Source organism: Perissodus microlepis, chromosome 6, assembly GCF_051167445.1.
Source record: "Perissodus microlepis isolate ML-2025 ecotype Zambia chromosome 6, ASM5116744v1, whole genome shotgun sequence".
Lineage (NCBI taxonomy): Eukaryota > Metazoa > Chordata > Actinopteri > Cichliformes > Cichlidae > Perissodus > Perissodus microlepis.
This window is the reverse complement of record NC_140466.1, coordinates 22,539,920-22,553,600: the sequence shown is the minus strand read 5'-3', so window position 1 is coordinate 22,553,600 and position 13,681 is coordinate 22,539,920. Positions and strand designations below refer to the sequence as shown.

Sequence of the window (13,681 nt, the reverse complement as noted above, 5' to 3'; positions counted from 1 at the left end):
ATATTATACTGTTGGCAAACCTGTTTATTTCCCCTTAAATGACATACTCACCCCTTAAATGCTCAACCCGAAAATGCATTTTCGGGTTGAGCAGCAGGGGTGAGTATGTCGCTTGCACCATGAAATACTTGCCAGGAGACCTGCCATGAATGCCCTTTATCATCAGACCTATTTGCTCTGATGTTGGTAACATGTCCGCTGGAACCTGAACATGTGGAGGAACATTATGTTAAGCGATGAGCCCAGAAGACTACCTCTAGTTTGGGAGTGGAGAGGACAGGTGACTGCCTGCATTCCTGAACTCAACCCCACTGACCTCTTGTTGGATCAGCCTGGGTGTGCAGTTCGAGCACAATTTACCAAAAAAAACCCACACTGGCTGATTTTTGCTACAAATGCTGGTGAATGTGATGCCATCCAACAGCAGTGTGTGACCAAGCTGGTGACCAGTATGGGGAGGAGGAGCCAGGCTGTTGTGGCTGTGTACGGTTCTTCCACATGCTGCTGAGGCTCCTGCTTGTTAAATGAATAAATTGTTAAATTCCTAATATGCTTCTGTTTCTTCAAACTTCAATTATCCAATCCAATAAACCAAACAAAAATCGATAGCAAAATAAGCTGTTTAGTAGCTACTGGCAGAGATGATCTGGCAAGTTTGTCATGAGCGTAACCCACAAATGCATTTTCCTTACAAAAAATCAACCAAACACAAATTTCCTAATTTTTGGTGATAAGTTTATATCTTATTCACCTTCTGTTTTATTGAAACAGTAAAGACAAACATTGTGTATTGTATTTGCTTTTTCTCTATAATGCAAAGTAACTTAAAACCAAGAATGTGCTTACAAAGGTGAAGGTCCCATCATAACCCAAGCATCAACATGATCGGACGGGACTGCCACACACTGGGACTCATGGTGTAAAATATGCCAGGCAAGATCCTGTTGTCAACGGGAAGTGTGTAGGCATGGGTGGTGAGCAGGCAGGACTTACAATGTGATGAATCCTGGAGGTCTTGGTAATTATGGCTGTCGATGGACGGGGGGAGGGTTGGTGGAGGCATTTTATCTTAATCACAGCTCAGCTCCATTCAAATTAATTTGACAAGTTACCCCAACTCTTATTAAAAGACGCGTACCCCCCCTCCCCCCTCTCTAAATGTGTCATTATTAAAGAAGTATATTAAAAATATTTTTGTCAAAATAAAGGGGTGAAAGAGGACACCACAAGGGTTGAAGACGCAGATATTTGCCGTAGATATTTTCTCCCTGTAGGGCGCCCTGAGCCATCCATCCCTCCCACCTCCCGAGTGTTTCTATAGTAATTTCCAGCCAATGATCAGTAGGTGTCCACATCCCTGCTTCCTCACCTCAGCACCAATCAGCCACACACAGCGACAGGAGACACGGGCTGAACTGAGACCAGGCAGACACACACAATACAGCCTCCGGATCAAGAAGAGAGGAAACACCTAACCACCTCTGCGATTTCCGCTTCCCCCTTCTCTCTCTTTTTCGTCCGACACCTTTTGGCTTATTTATGCACTTTTCAACCTTTTTTCCCCCCCTAGCGTGTCCAGAAAGTCGATAAAAATGATCCTTTTGTTTTGAGCGTTCTCAGCACACACACATACACACACACACACAGTCTCCCTGTTCTCCTCCGGCAGCCTATGTCTGTGCGTCTTCTCGCGTCTTTGCATTATTTCCCCCCCCGCGTATCCCTTCGCAGTGATGTGCCGTTACACGGTCTCCGGCTGGTAGCATCTTGGGAGCTCTTCTCAACAGGAACCTGGTAGGTGATGCTCTCTCCCTCTCTCCCTTCTTCTCTCTCTCTCGCTCTCTCTCTCAAGCTTTCCCTCTCGCTCCGAGTGTTTGTCCATCCTTATTTTGGCGTCCGGTTGCATGTGTTTTACCCTCCCGTTTTGCTGTCCCGATTTGTGTCCGTGTGGCTGCCAAGTGATCCGGCCAGTGTCAGATTATTTTTATGGGGCTTTTATTCGCACTGTTGCACCGCACTCCCTCTCCGGATTATCTATGCATGACCTTTGATCTGGATGTCTAGCTCAGACCAGGCTGGGTGTAATTAATGGCATCATTGTGCAGCACAGCAGAGGTACAGCTGCTGATCACCGGACGTGTTTTTTTAATTTTATTATTATTTTTTTTACTTTTCTTTCTTCGGTCTCCCTTTCGCACTCTCCACCTTTCTTTGGTTATCTTTCTCCTCTTCCCCTCTTTCTCTCTCTGTCTCTCCAGCTTCGAGTATTGAACATTTCTGTCTCTCTAAACTTTGTTTACAGGCTGAAAATCAATGTCCGTGACTTGATTGCCTTTGGGCTGCGTATTTCGCTCCAGGGGTGAATTGATTAAGTAATAATGACCCTGAGGAGGGCTGATCATTAAGCCAAGGAGGTTTTGTTTACGGGTGGCTGGCGGTTGTTTCAGATGCCACACTGACATTGAACTTCCAGATCTGGAGACTATGGTGGATAAAACTCGTCTTCTCACATTTGCTTCGTGAAAATTAAAAGTGTAAAGTGTACCGAGACCTCAAGAATTGCTGGAAAGAGAGAAAAAAAAAAATCTATATAAAACCCTATGGAACACTATTTAGATTTTATTCTCCTGATAATCTGGTGTCAGGTTAACGGGACAAATGCTTGACTCTTTGGGCATGTTTAGTAGTGGATACACTTTAGTATATTGAGGACTTTGATAATGCCACCCAGTGTGATACCTCTTGTTCTGTGTGTGCATATTTATAATTCATTCTTTTCAAGACAGCTGCTGGGTAGCACCATGGAAGTGATTTGAAATGCTTTAGTGTTCTAGCAATGGATCAGCTTTGGCAATTAAGAGAGAAAGCCCAGAAAAAGGTAATGGAAGTAGGGGAGATGTGTCTAATGGGCTTTTATCTGTGGAAACCAAATCCAGACAGACTGGGGGAGAGAGAGAGTGAGAGAGGAAATGGAGCACCCCCACCCCCCACAAACACACACACACACACACACATGGACGCGTCCCGTCCTGAGGCAGCTGACACTGTAGTTGGTCTGGTCCATGATCTGGTTGGAAATTCACCAGTGGCTATCACTGAGCGCTGTCACAGAGTAAATGTAATAGAGCTGGCCATGAATGAATACCACTTGCTGCTCAGGCTGGTCAGAGTCTTGTTTACAGGGATGGGCCAGCTTTGCAATTACGGCTACTACAGGCGAAAATCGAGAGATTTGAAAATGTTTAACTCTGTAAATCCTCACATCCAAGCCAGATTATTTTTAAGAACCTCCTGCAGGAATGCGATTTTGTGCATGTCTTCACATGACATGAGGCTCTCTTCTAACTTTTCCTAAATAATATGATTTTGGATAGAATATTTAAATTTTCACGTTTTTATTAAATGCACTGCTGCATATCCAGATGTTTGTGTTTATTCTGTGAAGCAGCAGATTGAGTTTTCTTGAAAATATGTAAGAAGACCCTGGCAAGAGAATTTTTTTAAATAAACATGCAAAAGTTTTTCTCTCAATAATAATAATGACATGTTGGTCTGTCACAGCCATCACGTTATTGTCACTTGATGACTTTTTGTGATTATACTGTCAGAGCATAAACACTGTGCCAGAGGATTCTTCACAATATCAGCCTCTCTTTTTCAGAGAAAAGTTGAAATTGAGAAGTGGAAAGTGATCAGGATGAAAGTATTTGTCTCTTTCGTGTGTAACTGTTGTTTTCTTCTCATTTGTTTTGTTTTCTTTTTCTTTTTAGCTCTGGAGGAGACAAACCAGGATGGTAACTCGTTGTTCGTAACCAGCTTCACTTTGACGAAGGCCGCTGTAACCTCAATCTCTTCTCCTAAACACTGACTACCGTTCCTCAGCCATGTCTAACATAAACAATGCACTTTGCATTGAAAATGGACAGAATGCAGATGTGTCTCTGCTACAAAAGGATAATCTTCAGGATGGTGGATTAAGCCAGCTTTTGGATTATAATGCAGAAATGGAAAGGTACAGGTCTTTTGCAAACTTTTATAAAACCAATGGGGCATTTCCACAGACTGCTAAGATTGCCCGCATCACGACGCCCATTTTTCCCAGTGCTAGAATTGGTATGTCCCCTTGGAACTGTGATAACGCCATGCTCTGGGGAAGGAAATCAGCGGCAATAAACCCTAATAGGACCAGCATGCATAGAAATGACTCCCAGAGGCCGGGGAAGCCTGGCGTGCCGCCAGAGACGCTGCAAATGGCAAATAATAATTTCCTCTCTACCTTATCCCCCGAACACTGCAGACCTTTAGCAGGAGAATGCATGAACAAGCTGAAATGCGGCGCTGCTGAAGCAGAGATAATGAATCTCCCAGAACGCGTTGGAACTTTTTCCGCTATTCCGGCTTTAGGGGGCATCTCATTACCTCCCGGGGTCATCGTCATGACAGCCCTTCACTCCCCCGCAGCCTCAGCAGCCGTTACAGACAGTGCGTTTCAAATTGCCAATCTGGCAGACTGCCCACAGAATAATTCCTCAGCATCCAGTGGAAACCCAGCAAAGAAGAAAAGGAAAAGGTGTGGGGTCTGTGCACCCTGCCGGCGGCTAATCAACTGTGGTGTCTGCAGCAGTTGTCGGAACCGCAAAACGGGCCACCAGATCTGCAAATTTAGGAAATGTGAGGAGCTGAAAAAGAAGCCAGGCTCATCGCTGGAGGTGAGAACCGGGGTTCTGCTTCCCCTTCTTTTGTTATTATCCCCTTGCACTCCAAAGCATTAACCTTTTCATCCAGTCACGTTCTAAGCCCTTGAAAATTGTTTCCATGCCCACCCATGCCTGAACATCCCCCCGGTTTCTCAAATCTGCCTACCCGCCTAGCCTAATTGGCAGTAATTAGGGGTGTTTGTGCGGAGCGCAAGCTGAGCTTGGCTCAGACACCCCTAATTGCTGCCAGTCAGGCTGGGGCTGGAACGCATCCGAACAACCCCGAGCTTGGCTCAGCTCCAAGCAGGGCTGGGAAATGGTTTTCAGCAGAGAGCCATCTCTCTCTGCACCCGGTCATTTTAACCAATTATGGAAACCGTCTCTGGATGGGGAGAATCAATATCTCACAAAGCCTCAGCCTCCGACCACCAAGAGATGGCGAGAGTGATGGTAGAGCTGCTGATGGCGTTTCTCAAAACATCCCCCAAGTTTTATTTGGGGAGGGGAATAAAGCACCCAGACTGATCCCTTCACACTTATCCTGTATGAATTGATTGTGCATATCACAGTGGGGTGGAGATAAAGTCATTTTACATTATATTTACGCCATTATGGGAAATTATGCATCAGTCTGGGGCATGATGCATAAAAAAATAATAATAATCTGGTCCACTTAGGAAAGGGAAAAACATATTAGGAATCGGCTTAACTGAGAGCTAGCAAGAGGCTTCATTAGGACACAGGGCTGAATTGTTTTTAAAGATTTGTTTTAATTGATCTATTTACCAGCTGACATTTGATTATCAGGTGCAAAGGCGGAATACGAATGTTGAGTTGCAAATATGGTTCTGATTATCCTGAGGTTATGACTTAACATGCGCCTGTATGGATGAGTTTCCACCAAATGCAGCCCGAGTGCCAGATAATTTGTTCTCTAATCAAGAGATTACACAGGGAGGATAACAAGGTTAATTCTGAAATATTACCTAATCTTTGAGGAAAAACACCATGTATGGATGTATGCTTTGCTAAATCTGAAGTCAAGTCAAGACATCAGTTTGTCTGATTCTTGTTTGGTTCTCACACGTGTTCAGTAATACAATGTTGACTCCACCAATGCCCAAGTCTGTGATGTAACGTTTTATTATTTATCATAAATGTCACTTTTGTTTGCCACATGGAGATTTTCCATCAATTCAGTCACAGCCTGGCAACATTAGCACCTTGTAATCAATTTCTCCAGTCCAGAGCCTCCAAAGCTTTGCTTCTTGGTCAACGACACAGTAATCTACATGTCTGTTTTACTCAACTTAATCCCTTAAACTGATCAGCTGTTACACGCAAGCTCTGAAGGCACACCATCAAAGTTTATTGTTTAAATTCTGCATTATTTCAGAAGTTATAAATTTATTGCATGGCATGTGTATGAAGTGCATGTTTGTGCATTCACCCTTTCTCACCGTTTTCTTTTAGAAAACAGGGTGAACGAATCTCTCAGTGAAGTGGGAGGATTTCAACCTTTTTGGAAGAGAAATCAAGATTTCAATAAATAAATAACTCCATCCATAACAACAGTGGGTGTCTATGAACTGAGATGGTTTGCTCTCAGACAAGTAGAAATATTGTCACAGTGGGGATAAAGACAATGATTTTAAAGGACAGACATTACAAATATATAAAGCGACTGTTTAGCAAAGAGACTTTCGAGGCTTGCATTTTAAATATTTTTTAAATGTTTGGTGGCGTCATGCAGAATCAAATGTGTCAGGTTTGGATGTTTCTCTTAAAACATGCTGAAGCTTAGATTTAGAAAACAGTAGTGGGATCATACTGCACGCATGACTTGTCATACAGTGTACAAGACTCTGCTATTAAGGGGCAAAAAAATTAAGGTTTAAGAGTTTAATTAAATGGGCCATTAAGGAGGTTATTGAGTATGAGCTGGATGTGGATATTGCCGAGGTGTCAGTCTGAAGCTCATCGGATGCTGACTCTATAGATGATGTACTAACAGGTGTTCCAAACAGGTGTCCAGGAAGCTGGGCCCGAGCTCATAATCCATGGGTAGCATCACTTTTTGGAAAACATCCATTTGCAAAGAAGGTTAGAATTACCGAGGGTGTGAAGCCCCACAAACAAATCCTAACTTGGATTTAAAAGCTTTTTCTCTTAGTTCAGTAATTCCTAGTATGGACTTCTCCAGCGCTAATTGTTATTTTTGACTCTGGAACTGTAATTACAGGTGCGCCTTCTGCAGTGTAAATGGGCTTGCATTTAAAGCCATCTCAGAGGTGTGAAGTTGTGCAGTTTTATGTACGTTGGCACTGAGTGGGTGTCTTTTCGCCTTGTTGATGACGCTCGGGGTTCGTTGGGATTTTATTAAAAAGTGTGAGGAGTCAAATGGTGCACGCAATATGTGCAGCATCACATGTTGTAACACGTAGTTGCACTCTGCGTGTCACCTTTTCTTCTTCTTCCTCTTTTTCTCTCGCACACACAAGATGTACGCAAACACACACGCACACACAATCTAGCATCTAACTACGCCGTCACAAACGCACACACTGAACATGAGCCAAGTCTACCTTTTGCCTTGGAAGAGACGATAAGCTACTGGCAGCCAGTTAGATTTGGCTGTCAGTGTTTTCCACATGGGAATCACCCTGAACTAATTATATCTTAAGCAGCGGTGGAAATGCAAATCAGAATTTTACTCACACCCCTGAAATCGGAGAGCCAATTTAATCTAATACCCCCTTTAATTTAGCGCGCTAATGCAAGGCCCTAGAGAATTGCCCTCTGTCACCGCTGTGCTGTTCTGCAGCAGATTCTGCTCTCTGTCTGCTTCGTCTCTGTGCTGCTCTCAGGCTCCAGGATGGATTAGTCTGGCAGAGGAATCTCATCTAACCTAACATTTCCTGAGCAGTTACCTTTGCATAGCTTTAGCTCAGATGGCTCAGAGGTCCTTCATTAACTTTCAAATGCTATACTTGTATGAGGGTAAGCTGCATCTTCACCTCTGTTTACCTCACCTGTCTGTCTCACTCCAGCTCTTATTTCTGCATAGTCTTATTTTAAATTTCTTAATGTTTGTCAGTGAAGATACAGTACAAACTGTGCTGCACCGAACAAAACAATTAAAGTACGTAAAAATGTATATGTATGTATCAATTTCACTCATTGTAGTTATGCTTACTCCCCCCCCCCCCCCCCCCCCCCCCCCCAAATACAGCGTTTGGCCTTGTAGTGAACATAGCTTCATCTTTCTGCTAATAGTTCAGAGTCTCAAAATTACCATTATGTTACCAGGATGCTGCTATAACTCACCTGCTTAGACTGTCAACCCAAACCAAAGGTGCTGCAGAGGCCTGGATGTCAAATAAAGGCCAAAAAAGGCCAAAATTACATCTTATATTACTTACTACTAGAATATTATGTTTGTACATATGTTGTGTATATTTTGGTGTTTTTTGTTTGCTTTCCATTTATTTTAACCCTTCGGGTTTATATCAGAACACTGAGCCCATGTTTGAGAAATATTATCTCTAAGGTGGCGTATAACAAGTGGTTCAAAGATCTAAATACATTCAGTTTATTGGGAATCGTTGGTGCTTCTGTTCAAGATCATGTGGATGTTCATAAACAATTCTGCGTGTGAACTGAATGTGTCTCAGAAAAGCTTTAAAACATTTATTTTTCTGAGAAATCTTTGGACTCTGTCCTTACACTTTATAATTTATCAGTTCAGTTGTCATAGATTTTATTATACATAGCATGGCACTAGACGGTGAAGCAATCCAGGCTGAATCATGACCATCCTGACCAGTTCCTGCGAGATATTCTAGCTATGCTACAAATTCAGCTGTTGAATTTTACATAATTGTTGACGCTGCATTTATAATGTATGGTTTTTTCCCAATGACTCTCACTATTAAAGACCGTAAATCAGTGATTTAATGCCTACCATGCCTTCTGCAAATATATAATTCAACAGAAACTTCCTTTTAATTCCAAATGGAAGTTCAGCTTATTGTGAAGCAGGAAGTATACTGGCAGGAACAATTTTACTTAAAGAGCGCTTCTGTAGGTTTTGTTTTTTTACATTAATAAAATAGTAATGACAAAGAAATCTACTTGAAATAACATCCTGAGAGGCTGCTATTTTAATAGCAACATAACACTGGAGAAAAAAAAGCAGGAAAGGACAAAGCCAAGTCCCGCTGAACAGATTCCTCTTTCAATTAACAAATGTCAAAGGGCAGCATCAAGTCATGTGCAGGAAAACAGCATCCCAGCGTACAGAGATGTTCGCTCGCTCGCTCTCTCCCTCGCTCCCTCCCTCCTTCTGTTCTTTGTGCTGTGTTGATACGACTACATGAAATGGGTGAGATGAAAAGGTGGCATGGCTGCCTGGAAACCTTTAGTATTGTGATAAAAGACAAGGCCCGAAATGGTAGGAAGCAGGACCTTGAGTAAAATAGCTTGGATTCAGCCCCTTAATGAGAGTGCGGGAGCCAAATAAGCAACGGTAGCCAGGTCTAATTTGTTTTAGGTGTGCTCAGAATAGATAAGGACAAATCTGTGGTCTTCAGCCCCCTCCCACCAACCTTTGCCTCCCTGGAGATAACACCGAGTGCTTCCAGTCAATCTCCATGGGCAAAGGAAAGGAGGGAATGAAAAAAAAGCATAGAAAGAAAAAGCCCGAGGGACGCGCAGCCTTTAGATCTGCAGATCTCTAACTTACTGGATTTATTCAAGCTTTAAAACTGCAGATTAATTTGGTCGCAGAGGTCTAAGGGGGGGTGCGAAAGAAAAAAAAGGGAAGGAAAAATGAGACCGTACGCTGCTGCGCATCTCCACCTAAAGGGCAACAGTAAGCTCCTGTCAAGACAATGGGATTTTGCCATCTGAACCACAACGCAGACCGCTTAATTATACACATCTTTCCTGCAAGGTACCCTCAGCTACTTAAGAGCCCGGGCCCCTTTAGTCATTGTCATGCCCTTTTTCCCCAAGATTGGTTGTGCCATGTGGCTTTTCTGTCAGCTTCCATTTGCAGAGAGTAGCTGTCCTCCTCAGGTCTTCGCTGCGCGCGGAAAGGCACAACCGCACAGGACTGTTAAAGAATTCATCGCCGCTGCCACTGTCACCAATTAAGGCCAAAGCGTAATTGGAGGCGTCCGGACGATGCCCTTACATTATGTGGTCTGTCGCCTCCTCTGCCCCTGCTTGATTTAACATCCCTAGTTTGGCGGTAAAAGAGAAGTCGTTGTCATTGTCTTTATTATAGTGAGAGGAGAGCGAGAGAAAGAGAGAGAGAGAGGGAGACGAGGATGGGGGTAAAACAGCGGCTCAGCAGAGGGTGGACAGCGTGAAAGAGCAGGTGCGGGAGGACGTTAATGTGTGGCACTTTAAATTTTAAACAGATGAGAATACATTATTGATGATGACTCTAGCTGAGAAGTTAAAAGGTATCTCGTCATTACTGAGAGCGTGTACCAAAAAGTGTGAGAGAAAAAGTCTTCAGTAATTGCATCAGGGGACTTCACTGAGCGGAGAGCAACAACGTGTTATTATGATGCCGTGTTCTTGACTATTTTTTGCTTTTTTTTGCATAATGCCCTAATTCAGTGGATAAAATGAATGATTAGACATGCTGTTCCTCTGTTCCAGTGAGCTATTCCTCAATACCTATAACCAGCTTCTTTGTGGTTATATCAAACATGTAATAGGTAGCTGTATTATTACATTGTCCTTATAAGGAGAGTGAACTACACAGGAAAATGATCATTTGTGGACTGGAACAGGAGTTCTAACTTAGTGGTTACCTTCTGACAAAAAACAAACCTCACCACATTTAATCACTTTAATCACTCGCCTATACTCTTCATTTTATTTCATTCATTATACATTTCAGTTGTAGTGCAGTTCTGGCCAATGTCACGGTTTCATACTGACTTTGACCTTTTTGTCATTTAAATCCAAATTAAGCACCTTGAAATAAATCTAAGTCAAAGCTAGCAATTTAAACAATTGAGGATGTGTGCAGAAGGAATAAAGATCTAATATTTCTGCAAAAAAAGTCTTTATGACCTTTATGACCAAAGACCTTCTTGCAGCAGAGTAGCCTAAACCTGTCCCTTCACTTTTTTTTCTTTTTTTTTTGAGGCTGAAAGAGCTGCAGCACTGACAAGTTGAAAAGTTGATTCAATCCGCTGTTATCCACTGTGACTTTACAGACATATATAAAATGATGACAAGGACATAGGTGATGATGGTAGCCTGTGACATTGTAAAATTATGTGGCACCACCACAAAAAAACAAAGCCAGTGGAGCTTTGCTTGAATCAGATGAAGGACTCATTCAGGAGATTTCAGTGTGAGATGTCTAGCATGTAGCATTGATCACGGTTACTTTCTTCTTATAACCAGCTTCATATAAAATCTCATTCTTTTTCAGAAAGAGGCATCATGCTGTATTTTAAGTGTACAATTTTGTGTGGTGCTGACCAGTCAGATATGCTAGTAAAAGTTGTGTGTGTAAAAAAGTAGTGTTGAGATACAGGTTAACTGTGTTTTGGCTCAAACCCAATCAGCATAGTCAGATATAACATGCACAAGAGTAGGCCTGAAGCATAAAAGCACTCTTTGAGTTGCATTAATCATCATCACATGACCCGTTACCTGTCTTTTGTTGACACAGAAAGTCTGCAGAATAAATGAGGAACTTGTTCAGTGCTGTGGGTGCAGGATGCACGAGTAAGTATCGCAGACACGCCATGTAACTGTCGTGTATGAGAAGAAGTGTGCTGTAACAAAGAGGTGTTAAAGTTTATGTGTAGTTGGCACAGTTGCACAAAGCTCCAGAAAACCAGACGCTTTCAAGAATTTTGTGTCAGAATTTGTATGAAAATGTATTATAGAGGAAAACGGCATTCAGTTTCCATAAATCTCAAACTTTATTCATAACTGAATATACTGTTACACAGTTTTCACTAACTGAGACTCAGGCTTGTAAGCTTACCTTGTATGTGTCCCTGTATCTAGTGGCTATCGCTAAACATCAGCTATGATAAAATTGTTATTTAATACTTTAATATAAAGTGACAATAACACAGACATGAGCCCTATGGCTGTCCACTTTGTTTGGGTTTCATAGAACATGTCAGTGAATCAGCTCTGTTCACATCCTAAACCTTTAACCATTTCATCTCTTCCCTGTGATCCGTTCATCATCCCTCTGAATACGCTGCACTGTCATTCCAAATACAACGTTCCTTCATTTCCTCAGGATAGAGTAGACAATTTAAATACTAAAGCTATTGACCACGTTACCCTGGTACAAAAACTAAAGACAAGCGACCGTGTAGGAAAAATGACTCCTCAATGGCCTGATCCATGCAAAATAAACTGCCATCTTTAAACCAGTAAATGGCTTGGTTCTATCATCTGTCCAGCATGGCTAACACATGGTAGATCAAACATTTTGACTTTTCCTGGCATCAAAGGCATAAGACACTAAGAGGCAGCCTTTATTAATTACCACTGTGGCTTTGGTTGCCATCCTGATATCAAGGGGTTTTTGTTTGTAGGCCAGTGAATGAGGATCCTGCAAAGAATTATTTCATCTGGAGTACAGATGCTTTCTGTGTAAACAGAGAAGAAGGAAAGTGATATGAATTCACTTAAATGTCGTCTAAGGAGCCTGGAAACAAAAGCATCCGGACTTCTTTTAGTTGCTTGAGGACGTTTCATCCGAGAAGCTTCTTCAGTTCTAGGGTCAAATGGTGGAGAGTCCCAGCTTTAAGCCTGTGGGAGTGTCCCCCCAAGAGGGACAATGGACCCCCCAATGATCCCCTACACGAGCCAAGGTGTGAAAATGAGTGTAGGTAACAATCAGCCAAGGTTTCGGGTGAGCTCACTGTGAAACCTAACCCCAACCTATCATGTCCTGAAGTCAGATGGCCCAGGATGTGAGTGGGCATTAAGGCGTCTTTATATGTCAAACAAATCATATAAGAAATTTCTTAAAGGATCTCTTCTACAATGCCCATCTCATTTGGCCTATACTTCCAGAAATGGAAGCACTACTACTACGGATGTGACCAGAACTGAAACTGCATGGTATTTACCTTTTAGTACCAAAATTCTAATGCAGCAAAAGCACACGAAACACAACAGAAGTGTTTCTGAGGAGACACTAATATGACAGAAACCAACGCATCACACAATTCATACAATATTGTATATACATATTTGGTATTAGCCGTTTACTGTTAGCTTGAAACTTCGTAGATGGTCCATCGCCTTACTGTATCCACATAAAATACTTCCCTTGTCTTGTGTGAGTTATATATTTATTTAATTTGTTTTTATGTGAGATTTTGTGGCATTTTTTTAAATATCCGTTTTGTTTTATTTAACTTCTGCTGTGCTTTGTGTGCGTTTAAAGCATTTTTTCTAGTTGCTAGTGTTTTATTAAGTTGCAGTGCATTTGCCACCGTACAGCTAAATTAGCTATGTTCCATAGGCTAAAATATTTCCAATGGCTAACATTATTTAAATGCTAACGCTAACATGGAAGTGCCTTGAACCCGCATTCTATATGAAGGCCACCAGATGGAAATCGTTGTGGTTGCAAACCAGATTTCTGGTGCTTTCCCGAGTTTTTGGGCTCAGTTACTCGTTTTGGTGTAAACGTTCACCTCAAAGGCTTCCAGTGGCGACACACAAAAACACTGTGTGGCAGTAAATACGTCCAACTTTTACACTTTCTGTGATTATTCCCCCTGGTGACATTAGTAGGTTATTTGGCAGTCATCCTAATATTTCAGTTTGTGTCCTGTCAGCAAACTCTGATGTTAACATTTTGCCACCACCACGTTAGTAATTTAAAATTACTTTTTAATAAAGGAGCTAATAAAGTAAATTGTATCAAATTGGGTATCAAGAATGTCGTAACTCTAACGAGATTCACGCCAACT

The 13,681-nt window shown here is 42.1% G+C and overlaps 1 protein-coding gene across 2 annotated transcripts in view; it reads left to right on the top strand.

Moving 5' to 3' along the window:
* Positions 1 to 773: 773 nt before the first annotated feature.
* Positions 774 to 13,681, top strand: part of cxxc4 (CXXC finger 4) — a 30,423-nt gene continuing 17,515 nt past the window's right edge. Inside the window, exons 1-2 of one of the 2 annotated variants that reach the window (XM_084931509.1) lie at positions 774 to 1,794; positions 3,771 to 4,709. In XM_084931509.1, coding sequence (XP_084787635.1) covers positions 3,885 to 4,709 — 825 coding nt within the window. In that variant the 5' untranslated portion in view covers positions 774 to 1,794; positions 3,771 to 3,884. The other variant, XM_084931510.1, reaches the window with a different exon arrangement.